The sequence below is a fragment of the Phyllobates terribilis genome, unplaced genomic scaffold, assembly GCF_046119375.1.
Source record: "Phyllobates terribilis strain yellow unplaced genomic scaffold, ASM4611937v1 Scaffold_8__6_contigs__length_399053987, whole genome shotgun sequence".
Taxonomy (NCBI): Eukaryota; Metazoa; Chordata; class Amphibia; order Anura; family Dendrobatidae; genus Phyllobates; species Phyllobates terribilis.
The window spans coordinates 246692797-246716216 of record NW_027362768.1 but is presented as its reverse complement, the minus strand read 5'-3'; the positions used below and the strand labels follow the sequence as shown (position 1 = coordinate 246716216).

Below are 23420 nucleotides of genomic sequence, written 5' to 3'. Positions count from 1 at the left end.
GTTGAATTGAGTGGCATATTGCATCCATTAGCACACACACCACAGACAATAAGTGTTATATCTGAGGAAAACATACACCCAGCGTTTCACCTGATCACTAACCTGAGCCTGCAGTGTTGAAATCTGCTTTGACAAGTTTCTCTTTGCTTCCTCCTCTTCCTCTAGTTGCTCAAGGAAACCATTTTTCTCATCTTCCATTTGTTTCAGTTTTGTACTAAGGCCAAGCTTCTGACGAGTTTCTTCTTGCAAAAGTTCCTAAAGGAACATACAAGGGTGATAAAAGATAATGGCCAAACGTCTTGATTTCATAGGTAGAAGCATCCTAGTGGCTTCTTCTAAGGTTATATCTGCTGCATGAAAAACTTCCACAAAACCATAGAATACGACTAAAATTACATAATGAACACCTTACATGAGAAATGCTCAATAGTGAGCAGATCCACTCCACCTTTACTTTGATATATGATATACTGTACTATGAATTTCATTTACATTATTCATATTTAATGTCAATAGTAAAATAAGTTACATGCCTGAGTGTCTTGAAATTGAGATTCCAATGTAGAAAAGTCTTTGGAAAATTTGATACTCTTGCTGTCTGCTTGAGAAAGAAGCCCCGTGACATTATCCAATTCCACCTGAAAGTTAAGAATAAATTTCACCTTAAAAAGGGTTTATATCACAGAATAGAGTTACAGAATATGCATCATTTTTCAGTTTGTAAAGAGAATGTCCACATACAGCAAATACCGTATTTTTCGGATTATTCGGAAAGAGACACTGGACCGCAAGATGCACTTAGGTTTTAGAGGAGGAAAATAGAAAAAAATTGAAGCAAAAAATGTTGTCATGATGCACTGTTATGGAGGTGGGCAAGTGTCTGCTACTGACACTTACAGGGGTAATGTCCCCCAATTCTGTACTAACTTCCCCCATCCTGGTATATGCCCCCTTTTTTGTTATACATGGCCCCCCCATCCCACTGCACACACAAATTTTTTATTTATTTATTTTTTAAGTATTCTACTCACATTCCCTCTGCTCCATTGGTGTTCTGTTCTGATGCCAGCAGCTTTTCTCAGCATGTAAGCCGCACATACCATCACTGCCATGCACCCTCACACGCAGAAGTCAGCTGCTGGAATATTCACTGCTTTAGTAGTGGGCACAGTGTTAGCTGCAGCTGGTGGCTCCTGTGACCCACTCCTTTACCTCTGCCCCCACGCCCTCCACCATCCACAGCCGGACAGTCCATCCGTACTGGAAGCCGCACCCCACCACTTTAATCCAAAATTTGAGGAAAAAAGTGCGTCTTATAGCGCGAAAAATACGGTAGGTTTTAATAAGGAAAAAAAAAAACAGTCCGAAAATTATGGGAGAAGATATTTTGTCTGAGCGGCTGTAAGCCGCATTCAGCGACATGCTTTAAAGCCAACACACTGACCACAGGAGGGAAAAAAGACTTTGCTGGGAGAGTTAGGTATACTCTTGTGCAGGAAGAGGGAGGTGGTGAGCTGTATCCATCACCTTACAGTCCACAAGGTGATGCTGCAAAATCTCTGCTTTTTATTCAAATAGTCTAATTATAGATGAAATATATTTTCTTTTCTTTTATAACTGGAACTGCAAGATTTCAGGATTTTTTTTTTAGTATGGATAGCAATATAGAAAATCTTAAATAAAAACTTAAATATAAATCAATTTTTTTTACTGTACATTTAGTATTTTCTGTAAGTTCAGCTTACCTGCAGTCTGTTTGCCTTCTCAAACAGCTCTGTCCGTACTCTGTCCCCTTCTGTGATTTTTACTTGCAGTTCTTGAAGTTGAGTCTCTACTTTTTTCCTCTTGTGCTCAGAGTCACCTTTGCCTTGCAGCAGTGCCTTTACCTCATTAGCCAACTCATTACGCTCACTGTCCAGAGCCTGCTTGGCCTTTTCCAAGTTTCCTTTTACCTAAGAACACAGCATTAAATATCACAACACAATCTGTATTGGATTAACAATTTCAGTGTAAGTTTTTTTAACGGCATCTTGTGCCCATCGTTGGTATACATTAGACATTTAACAAAATCTGGGACTGCCCATGCATTTATTAACTAAACATAGCAACATTTAGGTACTTTTAAAACAAATTCCAAGTCACAACCAAAAACAAACAATGCAAGTTTTTAATACAATTGGGGTATGTGTGCTTTTCAGTTCTCACCCTTTTGGTTTGTTCTAGCTGCTCAGACAGTTCCTCTACAGCTTGGGAATGCTTTTGTCTAAGCTCCTGGATTTGAGCTTCATGTACTCGGGCTTCTTCATCTAAGCTTTTCTTTAACTGTGTCACCTCTTGCTCCCGTTTTGAACTAAGAAATATTGTGATATAAAATAAACATTAATTTGTGAAGACTATGCATAATTGAACATTTTGATGAGTTTTTGCAGTCATACCGGAGTTCTTGTTGGGCTGCTGTGGAGTCAAGAGTATCTTCTAGTTCTGTCTTAAGAGCCTCAAGTTCTTCCCCTAAATCCCGCTTTTGTTTCTCAGCCTTGCTGCGAGCAGCTCTCTCTGATTCAAGGTCTTCCTGTAGTTCACTTATCTGTGATTCAAGTTCTCGAATTTTCTTAAGAGCCATATTCTTCTGTGCGGACTCTTCCTCTACTCTAGAAGTTTTAAGCAACATCACACAACTTAGCATCTTTACAAATATATATCAAAAGTTTTGCATAAAAAAAACTTTAGCAATGCTGGTTGATGCTCTTGCACTTACCAAACTATCTTCGTGTGTCTTAACTCAAAATACCGTGCATGCAATAGCACCCATGGCCATATGGCTTATGCTGGCCAATCGATGATTTATTATTACTTTAAAATGGAATCTGTCACCACATTTGACCCATCTAAACTTAATATGGGCGTACAGGGTATAGACTGCTGTGGTGAGTGATCCCTTTAAGTCTCATCGGATGTCTTGTTGAGAAAGCATCTTTTATCATTATGTAAATGACCTCTTCCAGGCTATGGGGAGGACACTGCCTGGAAGATAAATAAGCTCTGGAGGCAGAGTTAATATGAAGGAGGAGTTACCAGTGTGATGTGTAACCAGAGCATGGTCTAAGAGGCATCTGTCCGTGCAAAACTGGTTGGAATGCACTATACCAGTGATCAGAGTAATAAAAGTTCAAGTCTCAGAGAGACGAAGTAAAAAAGTTAAAAAATAAAAAAAAACACACAAAACAAAAAGCACATTTTTACGTATATTTACGTAAAACAGGAAACAATATAAAATACACATTTGATATTGCCGCATCCAAAATGACTTACCCTATAGAACAGTTACACTAGTGAACGCAGTAAAAAAAAAAAAAAAAAGTGGCAAAAAAATGCTTTTTCGTCATTCTGCCGAACAAAAAGTGGAATAAAAGGTGATCAAAAAGTCAAATGAAAACAAAAATGGCATAGCTAAAAACTTCATCTTTGTTCACAAAAAAAAAAATTCCCAAATTACTGTTTTTGTTCATTCAGCCTCCCAAATCGGAACAGAAAAGTATAGCTCTCAAAACATGGTTATGCAAAAAAAACATTTAGTGTGTGACAGCAATCAAACAAAAAAAACTGATACAAATCTTGTATTGTTGTAATCGCACCGACCCGAAGAATAAAGTAGTTTGGTCATTTATACCGCACTAGGAATGGCATAAGAAAAATAAAACCAATTCTTCACCTGCTGTTGATTTGTTCATTTTGCCTCCTAAAGATCACAGTAAGGCTCGGCTCACATTTATCCTGGGCTCTATGCTGAGCGCTTACACTGGGGTCTCCTTGTACATCTCTGAAATACGCAATTCAGACAGAACTCCTGGCAGAAGATTCCTTATGAGGCAGATGGAGACACTGGACACTGTCTGGTTTATGATCCAGCGGTGTCCACCTTTTAAAGCATGCATATAAGTGTGGTTGGCCAGTTTTGTGCACCTCTAAAGAAGGACACTGCTGAACAGAGGCCAGCCGGAGACCAGGGTAACTCTGCTGCCTCAGAGTGAATGGATCCCTCAGGGGTTTCATCTGAATCACGTCATTTGGAGATTTAGATTGAAACCCCGGTGTAAGTGCTCAGCGCAGGATAAATGTGATTCAAAATGTTATGTAAAATGTTAATAAAAGTCCCCACTCAGGTCCAATATCTGTTAATGGAAATATAGGGGCTTCCATGTTACGTGTAGTACAGAGGCTCTGGGAAAGCGCTATGGCTTCTAATCGACCGAAAGAAATCCAGCAAATTCTGCACTCCCAAATCCAAATACCCCACCCTCTTCTGCGTCCTACAGTGTGCCTAAACCACACAGCGCCCAAGTTTGCCATTTCTGTAGCTTTGAGAGCCCGCTTAATTTACGGGGTCGATATCTCCAGAAGCACGAGCTGAGCACTACAATAACAGATTTTCAGTTTTCACTCAGCAACACCCATTGCTGTTTGTTTCTGGAAAACACACAGTCAAAATAGTCACTACACCTGTAGATAAACTCCCAGTTGTGTAATTTCCAAAATAGGGTCACTTGAGGGGGATTCTGCTCACTTGACACTTAGGGGCTCTGTATATGGAGTCCACAAACTATTCTATGATACTTTGTTCTCAGTGTCAAATAAGGTCTCTAATTGGAATTGGGATCCTGCCTGGGGAGGGGGGTGGGATCTTAGGAGTAGGCTTGCATCCATGCAATATAAATAAATACAGATAAATATATGTACAATGTGTACATACACATCTATACAAAAAAAAAAAAAAAATGGTCCAGCGTATACAAAAAGATTGCATGTATGGAACAACTAAACTAAAAAACATGATTGGGGACAATGCTTGGTTTTGAATTGTTAGAAGTATGGTAGAAAGTTTGGTTATTTTTTACACTATGTACAGCTAACCTTGCAAGGGCAGCATGTAATTCTTCCTCCTTTTTCGCCAGCTGCATTTTCAGTTCTGCTATTTGTGCTTGCAGCTCTGCAATTTGATCGTGTAAGTCGGTTGAGTCTCCCTCTAACTTGCGACGCGTCTTCTCTAGCTCCTGGCGTTGCTTCTCCTCACGACGCAAACGCTCTAAGCACATTCATCAAAGAGGAAAAAAAAAAGATATTCAAACAAAATACATTTTAACACACATTCAGAAGATGCCGTTATTGGTGTATGTTACACACTTACCCTGCCTATTGTTTGAAAAAAAAAATGTGATAACCTAAAAAAATTATGCAACTGCTGATATTGGTAAATTTCTGTAACCAAAATGGTCCACCCCTACTACAGTGCTTTTGAGAGAAAGTGCAAGATCTTTTCATCCAAATAACCGTATGTTGGATTTGGTGACAAGCCACCAGGCCAGCAATTTTTCAAAACTCTAGCACATTAGAGTTTTCAATAGTCAAAAATCTCTGAAATATCAGCAGAAGGATCACTTATTTTCTCCTCAAATAATTGGTTTATAAAAGGTACAGAAAGATTCAGAATGTTTAAGACTAAACTATTCCCAGCATTACTGTATTTAAGTACATTTTTAAACTAGGGTGCTGAAATTAAAGTGTGTTGCAAAATTGTGCTTTGGGTAGATGACCATCCCCAATAAGTACCTACGGATTTTTGATATGCACCTTTGGGGTCCATATGCTGGGATTCAGACAGACTCCACAAAGAAAAGGCAGAGCCTGTTAGCAACCACAGCTTCTAGTCCAAATCACAGTACAGCCCCATAATTTTAAAGTTTTATATAAATAATTTTTTCTTTCAAAATGTGCTAACATCATCACGCCATAGGACATAGTAATACATCCAATATTGGGTTCCTGTGTATGATGCACACTCCGTAGCAGAGCCTGCATCATACACCGTATAAAAGGCATCTGCCTTTAACAGTGAGCAGAGCAGTCATACATACGAACGTGTGCGCGCATACAAACTTACCCACAGGGGAAAAAAGAAAATTATACATTGCTCAAAAAAAAAAAAAATAAGGCGAACACTTAACACAATGTAACTCCAAGTCGAACACACTTCCATGAAATCTACCTGTCCAGTTATGAAGCAACACCGATTGTGAATCAATTTCTCTTGCTGTTGTGCAAATGGAACAAACAGGTAGAAATGATAGGCAATTAGCAAGATACCCCCTATAAAGGAGCGGTTCTGCAGGTGGTGACCACAGACCATTTCTCGGTTCTCATCCTTTTTGGCTGTTTTGGTCACTTTTCCATTTTGTCACTGCTCTCACATCTTCTCTTCCTGCCCCCCACTCCCCGCCTCAGCCCCAATACCTTCCCTTCCTGCTCCCCCCTCCCCGTGTTCTCATCATCCCAGTTCCAGTCCTCAGCTCAGTCACCGCAGCCCTCTGTGTGTACTGTTTCCCACCCGCACAGCTCTCAGCTCCTGCTCATTGCAGCTGTCCTCAGCCCTTCTCTCTCCCCAACTCCAGCCTCACGTGTAATCACCTCTGCAGCTCTACTGCTCTGTCCCATCCTCCCTCAGCCCTGTCTGCTCTCCGCAGCTCAGTGTCCACACCTCGCTCGGTCACTCCTAACCTGACCCTGCCGCCTCCTCTCTCACCAGGGTCACCAGCCCCAGCATCCAGAGCCCAGCCACCCGCGTCCTCAGCCTTGAGTGCATGCCTGCACACCTGATCTCTGCATAGCCCCTGCAACAACCTACTCTTGCTCTGCCCCCTTCTCCCCGCTGGCTGCAGCACCCCATCTCAGCTGTGGTTACCCTCAAGCTGGATCTTCAGCCTCACCATACCTGGACTCTGCTAGGCATCACCATCAAGCCTTGTTCCCTGTAGGGATAGTTCGTGATAGGCAGGTGGGATACAACTATTGTATGCAAGTTTGTTTAGGTAAGAGGGTGGGAAGCATAATTAGGTAATTGGGAATTAATTGTATATTACTATTGTGTGCTATTGTTATCACTATTGTGTAGTGTGTTAGTGTGGTGATTTGTAGTATATTAACTGTAGACTTGTGTGTAATAAATACCTTTTATTGATACACTCGTCTCAGTTCGTCGCTGTGGGTATAGTTATATAGCAAAGGAATCAGTAGTAAGAGGTGATGCATTAGCCGGATATTGATGGTCAAGCCTGACAAATATATGGAATACCACCCTGTAACATTTTGGCAGTTAAGCATGAGACAGTGTCTACAGTACAAGCCACAGAAGTTGCTCAGGTAGTGCAGCTCATCCAGGATGACGCGTCAATCAGAGCTGTGGCAAGAAGGGTAGCTGGGTCTGTCTGGAGAAAGGCCAGTACACTAGGAGACGTGAAGGACGTGAAGGGGGCAACAACCTAGCAGCTGGACTGCTACCTCGTCTTTTTTGCAAGGAAGAACAGGAGGAGCAGTGCCAGAGCCCGGAAAATGACCTCCAGCAGACCACTAACATCCATGTGTCTGCTCAAACTGTCATAAACAGACTCCATGAGTTTGGTAAGAGGGCCCGATGTCCACAAATAGGCGTTGTGCTTAAAGCCCAATACCAAGCAGGGCGATTGGCAGATTCGACAGTGGCGCCATGTGCTCTTTACAGATGAGTAGGTTCACACTGAGCACACGCAACAGTCTGGAGACGCCGTGGAGAACATTCTGCTGCCTGCAACATCCTCCAGCATGACCTGTTTGGCAGTGAGTCAGTAATTGTGTGGGGAGGCACGTTAGGCTAGTTGGACGTACCCTGACTGCCATTAGGTACCGAGATTAGATCCTCAGACCCATTGTGAGACCATATGCAGCTGCAGTGGGTCCCGAGTTCCTTCTGATGTATGACAATGCTACGCCTCATGTGGCTGAAGTGTCGGCAGTCCCTGCATGATGAAGGCATTGATGCTATGGAATGGCCTGTCCATTCCCCAGACCTGAATCCAATCGAAAAACATCTGGGACATAAGGTCTCGTTCCATCTACCAACGCCACGTTGCACCACTGACTGTCCAGGAGTTGACTAATGCTTTTAATCCAGGGCAAACCGCACCAGCATATGGTCTCACAAGGGGTCTGAGAATCTCATCTTAGTATCTAATGGCAGTCAGGCTACCTATGGCAAGCACATGGAGGGTTGTGCAGCCCTCCAAAGAAATGCCACCCCACACCATTACTGACCCACTGCCAAACTAGTCATGCTGAAGGATGTTGCAGGCAGCAGATCGCTCTCCACGGCGTCTCCAGACTGTCACGTCTGTCACATGTGCTCAGTGTGAACCTGCTTTCATCTGTGAAGAGCACAGGGTGCCCGTGGCGACTTTGCCAATCCTGGTGTTCTTTGGCAAATGCCAAGCGTCCTGCATGGTGTTGGGCTGTGAGCACAACCCCCATCTGTGGACATTGGGCCCTCATACCACCCTCATGGAGTCAGTTTCTAAACGTTTGTGCAGACACATACACATTTGTGGCCTGCTGGAGGTCATTTTGCAGGGCTCGGGCAGTGCTCCTCCTGTTTCTCCTTGCACAAAGGCGGAGGTAGCGGTCCTGCTGCTGGGTTGTTGCCCTCCTACGGCCCCCTCCACATCTCCTGGTGTACTGGCCTGTCTCCTGGTAGCGCCTCCAGCCTCTGGACATTCTTGCCACAGCTCGCATTGATGTGCCATCCTGGATGAGCTGCAGTACCTGAGCAACTTGTGGGTTGTAGAGTCGGTCTCATGCCACCACGAGTGTGAAAGCACAACCAACATTCAGAAGTGACCAAAACATCAGCCAGAAAGCATTGGTACTGAGATGTGGTCTGTGGTCCCCACCTGCAGAACCACTCCTTTACTGAGGGTGTCTTGATAATTGCCAATAATTTCCATCTATTGTCTATTCCATTTGCACAACAGCATGTGAAATTGATTGTCAGTCAGTGTTGCTTCTTAAGTGGACAGTTTGATTTCACAGAAGTTGGATTTACTTGGAGATGTATTCTGTTTAAGTGTTCCCTTTTTTTTTGAGCAATGTAATTTGCTTTACATTGATCTTTTGTTTTATTATTCTCAACGCATTCCACTATGTAATGAATAAAGACTTGCAATTGGAATATTTCATTGCTATATCTAGGATATGATATTTTAGTGTTCCCTTTATTTTTTTTTGAGCAGTGTATATATATATTTTGGCATCTCTGAATTCGTACTGACTTGTAGAATCATTTGTTCATTTTAAATGAACAAGGAAAGCTATAAGTCTTCAAGTTTGCAAGTATTTTTACACTTTCACTGCATTTGAAATTTTTCCCTGCATTTTTCAGTACACATTGTATTGGACAATAAATGCTGTAATTGAAAACTACAACTTATCTGGCAGAAAACAAGGCCTTGTATTTCTTTGTTAATCAGAAAAAAAAAATATGGTTATCGGAAAAAGGGAAGGTAAATGCAAAAAGAAATATATAAAAAAAAAAAAAAAAAAAATTGAAAAGGAAACCATACATTAGTATAAAAGAATAAGGCAGTCCTCACAAAGGTCAGATAACTCAGATTATGTAGAGATCTTGCGTTCTTATGAAAAACAAACTCCACAAAACCTTTACCGCTTGTTACGTATTTACCTTCCAAGTCAGAGATCATGGTTTCATGCTTGTTTTTCAGTTTGGCAAGGCTCTTTGACTTTTCTTCTTCCTCAGCTAGATTGGTAGAAAATTCTGCAATTCGATCCTCAAGAAGTTTTTTCTCCTTTAAAAAAAAAACAACAAATAAATGTATAAGTTACAGGAGGCATAAGACCCAAATTTCATGGATTAGATTGGAATGAATGACCTAAAATGCATTTACTCAGAAAACATGAAGGAAAAGTAATGACTTAAAACATATGTCAACTTCAATGGTCAAAACATGCTGGTTTTGTGTATCCATCGTAGTAAAGAATCTGTCAGATGAAAGTGCTGTAAGGTTCACCAAGCATCCTTGCCATTCTTTACCACCAATTTACTAGCACCAGTGCCTTGAATACCTTCACAACCAGGCAAGTTTAGTATTTGCGCTTGCTTTCCCATCGCCATAGCTGTATAAGGGCTTCTTTTGAGAGGGAAGAGTTGTAAAGTGAATAGTGTATTCAAAACTACCAGATAATAGATTTCCCCCAATTTCAAACTGAAAAGGTGGGGTTAGGAGAGAGACTTGGACATATGATTCTTCAAGTCAGTATGATTGTGGAAATGCAATAAAGTTTTTAATAAAAGGTCACCATTTTCTGAGACAAATTTCCTGTGGAAGGGCCTGTTTGAGTGCTTGTTTGTGCCAAGCTGTTTTTAGCATTCTTTGGGGAGTACATAGGTTTTGATCCCATAACTGCATTTGGTAAAGGGGGTTATTTAGAGATTAAACATTTCATTTTAAACATTTACTTTTTTAGATCCTCTAGGGGACTTGAACCTTTTATTTGATTGCTTGTACTTTGTCCGGCAATACACATCTACCGCAATACATAGTAAAAATTACAGGCTGGGTTTCATAGGAGCATTAAGATGCCAATAGGTCCCTTTAGTAGGCAACAAGCTACTTTAACAACCTATTGGCACCTTGTGATTTTGGGCATGCAAGTAGTAAACAATTAAATGCCTCTATGGTTGATGGAAAGTGGTATTTACATGGTTAAACAGCAATCAGAGCTAGTACTATTCACTGATGTAAATGGTAGGTGGTGGCTGTATAATACAGCTGGTTCCATACACCTGCAGACACTTCAGATGTAGCAGCATGTCTTATGTCAGGACAAGGGTAACTGAATGCAGTGGCGATGAGGGGCATGCTGGTTACTTGAGAGTATCTTCCTGAAAATACAGTTCTTAGTCAATCTTCCACCACACATGCACAAAGACTTGTGTTCTGCCGGAAGTCAACATAGTAAGGAAAAGCATTCAAGTGACATTCTTCTCTGTGTAAGATTGTTAACGTGCATCTTTAATTGTAATTCAACTCCTCATAATAAAAAAAAACAAAACTTAATCTGTATTACCACAAAAAATTAATTATCCAGCACTGGTTTGAGAAAACTTTGAAAGTTACTGTGGTTCCCTTTTGCTGTCCTCTCTCAATTGACTTTTATGGGCTGCAGTTCTAATCGGAGCTCTGATTTTGACAGCGAGTCAGTTTCATTTAAGAGGACAGACTGAGTGGAGGAAGCAGGGTCAGAAGGCCGATAAGTAATAAAAGAATTTTATGTAATAAGATTCATTACAAAATTTGCTAGCTTCACCTGCACAATATAACCCTCTTTTACAGTGAGGACATGATCATAATCTACTAAAAGCAATAGATGTAGCTAAATACAAGTAAAAGGCCAAATAATTGTGACTTTACAGGGGCTGTACAGAATTTGACCTGTAGAGCCACCATCTTCCATTAAAAGCACAGCACGTTCAAGAGGTGAGCGGATATGCCAGACAACAAATGTGTGCGCTGCTGTGATAGCAGAAACCTCTTGTACAGATGTAGTATTGTTTTCAGGGACTTTAACTATTTTACTAATTATGTTCAAGCCCTGAAACCTGGTCCTAGCTCTGTGATAGCCCAAGGTGTGTGTTACATAATTTGCTCACATTAGCCCAATTGTAAAATATTTAAATGTGGAAGGGAGTTTACTTGGCATGTGACCATAACTACAAATTGCAGACATGTGATCACGTGACCGCCTAGGCATATGGAGAATATAGAAGAATGGCAACAGTGCGCAACACACTTGATTCACCAGTCACAGCAACTGCAGACATTTCTTCTTAGCCTGGAAGACCTTAAAAAACGCTAATATTTTGGGTTCATTCTCTCACCTTGCTCAGTTTGCCAGACTGATCTTCTAGGACAATTACATCTTCTTCCATCTTTTTAAGTTTTGACTCTATAGTGACTTTTTCCAACTGAAGTTTTTGTCTGGCAGCTTCTTCCTCCTCCAACTGTTCTTCTAGCTCCTACAGAAGTCAAACAACTACATGTCAACACAAGGAAATCATATCATGTTAAGTTTTGGTACAAGGATAAAGGAGATGAAAACACCAAACAATGCAACATGTCACTACACATACAATTCGGATGAAGAGGATTTGGCTCTGCATCTGAATGCATTCCTCCAATGCAGGCACTGGCGAGCACAGTAAGAAAGATCAAAAGATTGTGATGTCAAGTCAATAAAACCCTATATCCTCATACTGCATAGTAAGCTTTTTTTTTTTAAAAGATGTTTTTAATGGAGTACTGCAGTTTACTGTGCTACTCCATACATAAAATAATCATCGCTGATGTATATCACCCAAGGGGCAACCACCCCCCCAAAAAACTCAGGCATTACTTTTATTGACAGCAATCCTTAATGGCCTAAGGATCCATGGTAGCCCTGCTATAATTGGCTTTCTGCACTTTGCTGCGCTAATGGAGAAGAATTCGAGGAGGTCTTCCAAATGCCTGCAACAGAGTGTGGAAAAGGCGGAGGATGGCCTCCTGAAGCTCCTCTGCTTTGACCTCAATCATTCAGCAGGATACCAGCCAGAAAGACTAACGCTGATCAGGGACACTGCACAGGATAGTCAGCTTTTTTTTTTTGAGGGATGCAAAACATGCATCAAGTATCAGCGTTCATCAGATAACTTTCAACATCTGTCATGTGACCTGTCACATAAGTGACTTAGGGTCTCACTCTTCCCACCCACTACTGTTGGACCACAGTAATGACCTATCTAATGGCAAGCAGTGGATTAACCACAGGGGATCACAGCAGTTGCAGTTTAGATGTAGCCTCAGTCAATGAGTCGCAGGCTCCTCTACCCTATCAGGTCTTTCAGGGTATGTGCGCACGTTTAGGATTCAAACTGCAGAAATTTCTGCATCTCTTGGCAGCAAAAACGCATGTTTTGCTGCAATTTTGATGCGTTTTTGTACAGCAATGAATGCTTTTTGGAGCCAAATAAAGATATTTAAAAAAAAAAAAAACACGTGGGACATCGCTTTAACCCTTGGATTACCATCAGACTTGGGTGAGTATATTGGTTAATTTAAATGATTAAAGAATGTGTCGGTTGTATTTCAAATAAAGTGTTTTACTCTGTTTATCTCTTTACTTAGGTTTAGTAATGAGGGTGTCTGACACCTCCTCATCACTAAACAAAGGGCTTGATGTCCGCTAATCTCAAACCTTAATCCCATTCATGTTATTTCTGGGGCAGCTGAGAGCTGCTATTTTTAGCCTACGAAGGTGCCATTAGGCAAACATGTTCCCTGCCTATTAATAATAGCTCACAGCTGTATGGTTAGCCACTATATCCCCACGATCAGCAACTAGTAGCGCTTTGGACGCAGCATATTTTAGCGTCCAAAATGCTGTGTTCTAATGCCGCACTTGTTTAGTCAGTACATGCGGATCCGCTACAGAAATTGACATGCTGCGGGTGAGTTTGGGTACATGCCCACTATCAGGAGCCGTTGTGGGTTTGAAGCTACGTATTTATGCAGCGTCAAACCCGCAGCAGGCAGATGTTACAGCATAATGGATGGGATTTCACTATGCGTGCATCGGAGGCTGCGGGTCACCTGCGGACACTGACATGTGGCGTGTCTTTCAGGACCGCAGCATGTCAATTTCTCTTGCGGAGTCGCTAGTCTCCACAACAGAAATTTGACCACTAGAATGTACTGAATGCAGTAGTATGGATCAGTGAACACATGCGAATTTACCTGCGTTCAATAGAATGCAGCAAAAATATGCTGTGTCCAAAATGCTGGATCGTGGGCACATAGCGTTGCCTCCCACATCCTTTTCATAACCAGCAGAGGGAAAGCCAACCATGAGGGGCTGATATTACTAGCTGGGGGAAGGGGCCATTAGCCATAAATGTTCCCTGGTTATTAATATAAGCCCAGAGCTGTTTCATTAGTCTTTACTGGATTAGTCTCCCGTGGGCAATGCTTTGCGCGTTTTTCCCTTAGATTGAGTCAGTCAAACACGCAGCAAACATGCAAAAATGTTTACACCTGCGTTTTTTGCTGCAGATTTGACCGACTCAACTGAAGTCAATGGGTGAAAAAAAACACTGCATAAACGTACAAAGAACTGCCATGCTGCAGATTTAAACGCAATGACAGGAAAATTCCTGATCATGCGCACAGCACTTCAGGATTGTCATTGCTTTAGCTGGCACATGGATTACCTAGTGTTTGTGGCCCATTTCCGATTGGAAAAACGCTGCAAAAACAGTGTGCACATAGCCTTAGAGTCATGTACACAAGGTCCAAAATGCAGACATGCTTTAGGATAGTTGTACAGAATTCGCTTTATATTGTTCTAGGTGGAGATGTGTATTTATTTAGGGATCTGGCTTGGAATCTTATATCTCCTGAATTCTGAGTTTATCTTAAATTTCGCAGAATACTCTGAACTATCAGGTTGTGCATGGCAAGTGTACCCTCTAACTTTCAGAAGAGTTGGTAACGCGGTTGGAGTGGGAAATCAAAACTTTTGTATTCGGCCTAGCATTTTATATTTCTGAAGAAAGGGTAATGCTGCAATGGCCTGTGTATAACCCGCAGAATAGTATTTCACAGGATTCTACAGTTCGAGATACATCACTGAATGCGGATTTTACCTGTGAATTGAGGATGTTGAAAATGAATGATCAGTGCTGTTTGAGAAAGCAGATTTCTCTGATGAGAATTAAATAAAAATTAAAGGCTTTATTCACCACTTCAATAGTAATTTGAGTCCTGGGATTTCTGTGATTTGTCAAATATTCAGGTTAATTAGGCAGATGACAATACCAAGTAAATAATTCATCAATTGTCTAATTACTTATTATAAAAGCAGCATTTCCAGTCTTATTTTTGCATGTAAAAGATTATGCCTGATCCAATACCCTCAACTAAATGTATTACGGTTATGTCATGAACTTGCCCCAATATTCTGTTGCATTTTCTTCTTTTCGGTTTGCAAAATCTGGCATCGTTCCTCCTCTTCCTCCACCCGAGACTCCAAGTCATGCAAGATTTCCTCTAATTCTTGCTTTTTAGCTGCTAAACGAGCTCTCATTTCTTCTGCTTCTGCACAAAGTTCGGTTTCAGCTTGCAATTGTTCCTGCAGTTGCATTTTCTCTTGCTGAAGCTACAGAAAAAAATGCAAAGAAGAAAAAAAGATACAGATTAAAGATACCTTTATAAACAGCAGATGCAAATCAGGAGTAAAACATTGAAAATTTAGTATCTAAAACTGTCTCTATAAGCAAACAAGTGAAAAGCATTCATTTCACCAAAATAATCCAGACCAGCAAAACTACCAGGATTTGTGAAGTCTGATGAGTTTTGCCATGAGATACAATACTAGAACAATTCAGCTTTTGTGAAGCACCACAAATGTGAATAAAATTTGCCAAACAGCAGAACCACCTAGTCAAATTATCATACCTGTAGAAAAACATCTGCCAGTGGTAGTTACAAGAAAACAAAACAAAAGAATTTTGCCAACAGGGAATAAAATAAATATGCTTTAATTCTACAAAGATATTAGTCACCTGCATCTGAAGGTGCTCCATCTCATTAACTTTCTGTTCAGAAAAAGTCTGAAGCTCTTTCACTTTTTGAAGTTCTACTTCCTTTGAATGCAATTCCTCATCAAACCTGTTCGCTTGTAGAAGTGGTTTGACCTGGACAAAATACAACAAACAAACCAGGTAATCACACCATACATAAATATAGGAAAATGCTGAACCTTGTACAGGTGTTTTTTTTCTAGCTCCTTGACAGATGTTTCTATTTATCACATGGATAAATCTAGAATTGCTTTTGGGACAATATTTACTGGATAGAATACATTCATAGTTTACAGTCAGGAAAGACATTAGTGGCACTACTTTTCAAGCATATTTGTTTCATAGGCTACTATGGCTAATAGACGTTACACAAATCTGTGCCAAAAGACACAGTATTGGGAAGTATTAGGAGATACAAAATAGTTGTCAGTTACACATCCTGCTATTCTCCCCTGTTCTTATGTGCACAAATGGACTGAATAAAAAGATTTTATCCCCCCCACCACCATGTAGCGAGCGTCACACATTTCTTATTTATTTCATAGTGCATTGATAAATCTTCCATAGCAGCCAACAGTTTCCTTCACGAAAAAAGGAGGTATTCTATATTTATCAATACACTAAAAAACGAAAAAGCATGAGGGAGGACTATGCAACACTTAAGCAATTGTCGGTTTCATTTTTATTTCATAAATCAATAGCACATGAAAATAAGCAACTTTGTAATATATCTAACCAGACCAATGTTTCTTCCTCTGCCGTAATTGATCAGTCGTTATCAAAATTTTCAATTGAGGTGAAATCTAATCAGTGAAGACACTTTCCCATTGCTGAGATAGGAGATGACAGGTTATATTGACAATTCTATGTAGTCAGGAGGGAGGAGCGAGAGGCAGAGCTCTTCCTCCGCCTTCTATCTACACAATCTGGTCAGTAACAGCGGTCATCTCCTATATTAGTAATGGGAAACTGTCTTCACTGATTACAGATTTCACCTCAATTGTAAATTTTGATAATGACTGATCAATTTTGGCAGAGAAAGTAGCAGATTTCTCTGATCAGATATTACAAAGTTGCTTATTTTCATGTGTACTATAGATTTACGAAATAGAATATGCTTAAAGCGTAACAATCATTTTAATTTGTAAGTCATTAAAAGACTGTCAAACTGTTAAAGAAAACCAAAGAACAAGCTCCTACCTTCGTAAACAACCTCCACCACTGCCAGTTCCTTAATTTTAGGTAAGCTGCACAATTTCTTTGAATCACTTTCATGGCAGTAAGCTGCTGCTGGCGTTTGGCAAAAGCTCTGAAAATAAGGAAGGTGTAAGTTCATGTGAAACTTTATATTAACACATTGTGCACAATTGAAAAGGATGGACATTTAACACTATAGTCTGCTAATCTTATGTAGTTCTAGCTTATCTTTAACTTCAGGCTTTGGCACTCAATGTTTTGAGGCTCCCCCTTCCTGAAGGTGGGATTGCCGCAAACCTAAAGAATTCCCATCTCTTGCATATATCTGCAGGATATACAATTGGTGGGATCTTAATTTATTTTGAAAAAAGGAACTCCGGACATTCTGCTTTTAGTGGGCAGGTCAGTCAGTATTCCTATAAAATGAATTAATGTCTACCCCCTCACCCATGATAGCAGCATGTGTCAGAGCCATGGTCGAACATTGCAGGACCCATAGCTACAAGTGTACAAGGGTATACCCCTGTTTTTGAATGACCAGGCATAAACCAAGACAGGTTGCCTTTTGAAGGGTCAATGATCTGTAAAATCTGAGCAAGCACAGGGCATGATAAATTTGCCACACCCGCAAACCATTTACAGGTCTGTGTAGCCCTTTAAAAGATTAATTTATCTGACACCTAATCAGCGAGATAGTGTTCTGAAGTTTTGTATAAAATTTAATTTTACTTGCTTTTATAGCACCATTAATTTCACAACACTTTACAGATATCAATGTCCCCACTGAAGCTCAGAATCTACATTCCCTATCAGTAGGTCTTTGGAGTGTGGGAGGAACCAGAGTACCCAGTGGAAACCCAAGCAAATATGGGGAGAACATGCAAACGTTTGCAGATGTTGCCCTTGGTGGAACTTGGAACCCAGGACACCAGTTCTGTAAGGCTACAGTGCTAGCCACTGAGCCACCATGCTTTCAAGTTTCTGCAAGTGCATTTGAGCATGAGAATGCACGTACAGCTCCACACCCTGAGGAGCACACTCCCATATCCAGAAAGCCTTAAAAAGTATTTAAAACCATTAAATGTGGCAAATGTCCTAAAGCAGTGTTTTCCAAACTCCAGTCCTCACAGCACCCAACAGGTCATGTTTTCAGTATTTCCATAGTATTGCATAGAATTCCTGATAACTTGATACTTCCACCCCCTGTGAAATACTAAGGAAATCCTGAAGACATGACCTGTTGGGGGCTGTGAGGACTGTTTGGTAAACACGGTCCTAAAGTCTTCAATTTACATTATTACATAGTTGACAATGACAAATTATGAAAATTGGCCCCCATTCTCAATGAACCACATGCAGGAAAAAAAATAAATCTAATCCTATATACAACATAAGCTTCAGCCATAAGCCAAAAACAAGAATATGTTAAGGTTATAGACCAAAAGGAAATCAAACCTTAATCCTGACTGCAGTGATAGGCATAACTTTATTATACACGCACACACACAATCATATAGAGTAACTTACACCCCTCTTTTTTTAACATTATACCATATGTAAGCTACAAGAACTGACCAATCTAAACTAAGTGAGTGCCCTTACTTTCTTGCAATGTAGCCTCTGCACCAAGCTTGGAAACCAATAATCACATCTGTAATTTTAAGATCACGTTCCTCTTCTAAATGAGCAAGGACACCAGCTCTGAAAAACACTTTGCTTTGTCCAATACGATATAGGTTGGAATCAAGCTCCAGGGCTTTGATCTGTTTAACAGAAACAAGATTAGGTTAGCACCAGCATACAGCTCCCCACCCTCCAGCTATCCCTAGTGCTAGCAGAACATTAGTTGTGACTGTTGCAGTCACTGTCTGGTACTGCAGAGCAAATCCTCCATCAGAATGCCAGCACTGCATACAGCTGCTCAGAGACGCATCTCTGGAACCATATGGCTGTTTTATTATGTAAATCATCCATACGATTCCGGTGATGAGCCCTTTTAATTTAGTGAGTTTTTATCTTTTCCAGGGGTACAACTTGGCTCACAGTATTCTCTGGGGACATTTCTTTAGACCGCTTAGCATTATTAGCCTGTAAGCAACACCCTGTTTGTGAAGAACAAAAATTATCCCTAAAGAAAAAAAAAATATGGTACCTTATGGCAGATAAAAAAAAAAAAAGTTGTGAGTACTCTGGAGCAGAGGGAGTAAAATATTAGAAAAACTGGCAACTTTTGACTTTGTGATTGTCCCCATTGAGTTCATTAAGCTTTTTGTGTGGCAAATCGTTTAGGCAATGCACTCAACAGTTGAAAAACCCTGGCCTGGCAGGGCCTTGAGGTCTGGGCATTGGTGAAAAAGTAAGGACTCAAAGTGCTGCAAAAACAGTTATTCTGATGTGGACTTGCAGGTCATTGTCCTGTTGCATCAACTAGTTTCAGACAAGCTTTTGGATGGCCTAACATTTGACTTTAGAATACAGAGGAGTTCATGGACCATTCAATGAATGTAAGGTTCCCAGGTCCTATGGGGGAAAATCATCCATCTACCATCGTGCTTGATAGTTGGTATGAGGTGTTTGTGTTGACATGCGGTGTTTGGTGCAGAGTATTATGTCCAAGCATCTCCACTTTAGCCTAGTCCATTTGTGGGGAACTTTTTTTTTTTTTTTTGACAGGGACCATTTGGATACTTATACCGTAACTTGGGGCTACAAAATTATGAACTAGAAATTTATTTTGCCATGTTTGGTCAAACATTTAATTACCCCACCCCTAATGTGATGGCAAGAACCGTTTCTCTTTAGTGCGATGACTCAAAATGGTCTTATAAATCTTTCCCAGATTGATGGGCAGCAACAATGGTTTCTGGTTGATGTCTTTCAGCTTAATGTTGGGCTGAACACACCTGAGTGTTCCAAGCTAGCAAACTGCTAAAGCTTCTGCTTCTATAGAGTCGCTCTCATTTGCGAATGAACAATTAAAAAGGGCATTTGATTAGCGGCACCTGGCTGCTACTTGGCCTTTTCTGCCACGGTGCAATTTAAGCATATGCTTAGTTTATTTTAACTCCTATGGCACACCTAAGCCAAAATGCAGAAGCAGAGTGTGAAAAATAGTCATGCATTATTCATCTGAAGTTGTACTTCATTTTAAGACCTTCTAAGAAACAGATTTGTAATGTTACGCCCAGTTACATAAAATCATTGAAATTAGAGGGTGAACTTAGTTTTCCTTATGACTATGTGAATGGTGATTTGCCATACTGTACAAGAGGTACAAAGTGAGAACGGGACCAAAAGTAATTGGACAAAGGTGAGCTTCGGAACTCAAAATGTTGGATGTTCAAGAAGACCACCGTGGTGGATAATCGCAGAATCCTTTCCATGGTGAAGAACACTTTAAGAAGGTGTTTCGGTATCCAAGTTTACCATAAAGAGAAGACTTCATGAGAGCAAATAGAGGGTTCACTACAAGATGCAAAGCATTAATCAGTTTTAAAAATAGAAAGGCCAGATTAGACTTCCAGAACTGGGCTCGCTTCTTTAGATGTATTTTTGGCAAGACATTCTTTATTTAATCTGTCTAAAGATTAACCTGTACCAGCATGATGGGAACAAGTATGGAGAATGCTTGGAACAACTCCTGATCCAAAGCACACTATATGCTCTGTAAAACATGGTAGAGGCAGTGCGATGGCATGGGCATGCACGACTTAACACTGGGTCACTAGTGATTATTGATAATGTGACTGAAGACAAACAACTGATGAATTCTGAAGTGCACAAATGAAGCAAGATTGATTGTCCATCTGTACTTTGAAGCGCCGTCCAATCTCCCAAAACATACAAAAAAAATAAATAATCACCCAAAACAACCAAAAGGGGTTGTCAGCTACTAAGACAACTACCAAGTTTATGATTTTCAGTTTAAGAAGTCTCAAAGAACTCCATTTCAGTCACTTACTGGGTTTCTTGCAGAGGTTTTAGTATCATTAATTTGCTACTCTTCCCAAAGATAAAGTCTACTTGCCTCTGTCAAATAGTGGTGCAAATGGAGTTAGAGATAGGCAGTGCCCATGAATATAGAAAACTACCTTGCAGAAGCTTATGACTGAGAACTTAGCTTAGATCATAGCCTGGATAACACAAATGGGCTACATAGGGCAGTAATTGTTATTTAATGGCATTTGCAGCTCTAAAAATAATCATTGAGCAAAAAAACAAAAAACAAACAAAAAACCCCACACACGAATAACTGTTGCGTATGTAGTAATACAATGTGCGTCCAATCCATTGTTGTACAAATAGGGACACCCTACTTACCATTAGGACACATGCTTGTTTTCCATCCATGAAGCCTTTGGGAATGGAATTTGGAGTGAGAATTTCATATCTTAAAAGGGAAGAAAGATTACATAATTAAGGTCAAAGTCAAACATCCTTCCTTAAAATGTTATTCTATGCCTGAAGCCTATGCTGGGCCCATGCTTTGTGAAATCAGGGAAGCAGATTGTCATTTGATATCACACTGGTAACTCCCTCTTTCATTTACAGTTGGGGTGGGGTATTACATTTTTACATGCGGTTTTAAAGGTAGAGATGAGCAAAAGGATTTGCAGTACTCCATTCCATTCTCTGGTCCAATGTAATATTGCAATTAGATTTCACTGCTGAGACAAGCGTCCTTCACACCGGTCACTTCCTAGGCCTTGAGAGGCCATGACTTGTGTTGCACTTCATGATGTCGTGGGGTCTAAGTAACAAGATCCCAGGAGATGCCAGCTGCGACACATGATTAAAGTTTGGAACTGGGCACTGTAAATGTTTTTACTTTTCTCTATTAAATTACCACTCAAAAATTGACCCTTTAACCCCTTTACCCTCGAAAGCTGTTTGCACATTTAATAACCAGGCCAATTTTTACAATTCTGACTAGTGTCAATATGAGGTAATACCTCTGGAACGCTTCAATGGATTCCACTCATTCCGAGACTGTTTTTTCGTGACATATTGTACTTAATGATAGTGGTAAAGTTTTTCGATATGACTTGAAATTGTGGAAGAAAAAAAAAAATCGTAAATTTGGCGAAAATTTAGAAAAATTCAAACTTTGAATTTTCATTCCCTTAAATCAGAGAGATGTGTCACAAAATAGTTTCCCACATGTCTACTTTACATCAGCACAATTTTGGAATCTTTTTTTTTTTTGTTAGGAAGTTAAGGGTTAAAAGTTGACCAGCGATTTCTAATTTTTCCACCAAAAAAAAAAAATATTTTTTTTGTAAATTAAGGGACCACACCATATTTGAAGTGACTAAGGGGCATTTATGACAGAAAATACCCAAAAGTTACGCCATTCTAAAAACTGCACCCCTCAAGGTGCTCAAAATCATTCAAGTTTATTAACCCATCAGGTGCTTCACAGGAATTTTTGGAATGTGGAAGAAAACAATGAATATTTAACTTTTTTTCACAAAAATGTTACTTTAGACCTAAATTTTTTTTTATTTTCACAAGGGTAAATGAAAAAAAATGGACCACAAAAACTGTTGTGCAATTTCTCCTGAGCACGCTGATACCCCATATGTGGGGGGAAAACCACTGCTTGGTCAAACGGCAGGGGTCAGAATGGAAAGAATGCCATTTCAATTTTTTAATGTAAAATTAGCTTGAACAATTAGCGGACGCCATGTTGTGTTTGGAGAGCCCCTGATGTGCCTAAATTGTGGAAACCCCCCCCAAGTGACCCCATTTTGGAAACTAGACGCCTCAAGGATTTTATAAAGGGGTATAGTGGACATTTTGAACCCAGAGGTACGACAGAATTAGATAACATTAGGTCATCATAATGAACATGTACAGTCATGGCCAAAAGTATTGAGAATGAGACAAATAGTAATTTTTCCAAAGTTTACTGCTTCATTTTTTGTAATGGCAATTTGCATATACTCCTGAATGTCAAAGAGTGATCAGCTTAACAGCAATTACTGTACTTGCAAAGTCAATATTTGCCCAGAAAATGAACTTTAACCCCCAAAACACATTTCAACATCATTGCAGTCCTGCCTTAAAAGGAGCAGCTAACATCGTTTTAGTGATTGATCCATTAACACAGGTGTGGGTGTTGGAGGACAGGGCTGGCGATCAGTCATGATTAAGTAAGAATGACATCACTGGACACTTTAAAAGGAGGCTGGTTCTTGGTATCATTGTTTCTCTTCAGTTAACCATGGTTATCTCTAAAGAAACACGTGCAGCCATCATTGCACTGCACAAAAATGGCCTAACAGGGAAGAGTATCGCAGCTACAAAGATTGCACCTCAGTCAACAATCTATCGCATCATCAAGAACTTCAAGGAGAGAGCTTCCATTGTTGTCAAAAAGGCTCCAGGGCGCCCAAGAAAGACCAGCAAGCGCCAGGACCGTATCTTAAAACTGTTTCAGCTGCGGGATCGGACTACCAGCAGTGCCGAGCTTGCTCAGGAATGGCAGCAGGCTGGTGTGAGTGCTTCTGCACGCACTGTGAGGCGGAGACTCTGAGCAAGGGCTGGTTTCAAGGAGGGCAGCAAAGAAGCCACTTCTCTCCAGAAAAAACATCAGGGACCGACTGATATTCTGCAAAAGGTACAGGGAGTGGACTGCTGAGGACTGGGGCAAAGTCATTTTCTCTGATGAATCCCCTTTTCGATTGTTTGGGACATCTGGAAAACAGCTTATTCGGAGAAGAAGAGG

At 40.4% G+C, this 23420-nt stretch overlaps 1 protein-coding gene across 2 annotated transcripts in view; it reads right to left on the bottom strand.

Moving 5' to 3' along the window:
* MYH9 (myosin heavy chain 9) overlaps positions 1-23420 on the bottom strand; it is a 170376-nt gene that overhangs the window by 40243 nt on the left and 106713 nt on the right. For both annotated transcript variants that reach the window (XM_073644107.1, XM_073644108.1), the window contains exons 18-30: positions 21011-21080; positions 18293-18453; positions 16694-16802; positions 15476-15607; positions 14863-15069; positions 11756-11893; positions 9539-9662; positions 4909-5080; positions 2436-2648; positions 2206-2350; positions 1746-1952; positions 534-638; positions 103-255 (exon numbers count right to left, since the gene is read on the bottom strand). In XM_073644107.1, the coding sequence (XP_073500208.1) occupies positions 103-255; positions 534-638; positions 1746-1952; positions 2206-2350; positions 2436-2648; positions 4909-5080; positions 9539-9662; positions 11756-11893; positions 14863-15069; positions 15476-15607; positions 16694-16802; positions 18293-18453; positions 21011-21080 (1936 nt within the window). The remainder of the gene's footprint in view (positions 1-102; positions 256-533; positions 639-1745; positions 1953-2205; positions 2351-2435; positions 2649-4908; positions 5081-9538; positions 9663-11755; positions 11894-14862; positions 15070-15475; positions 15608-16693; positions 16803-18292; positions 18454-21010; positions 21081-23420) is intronic.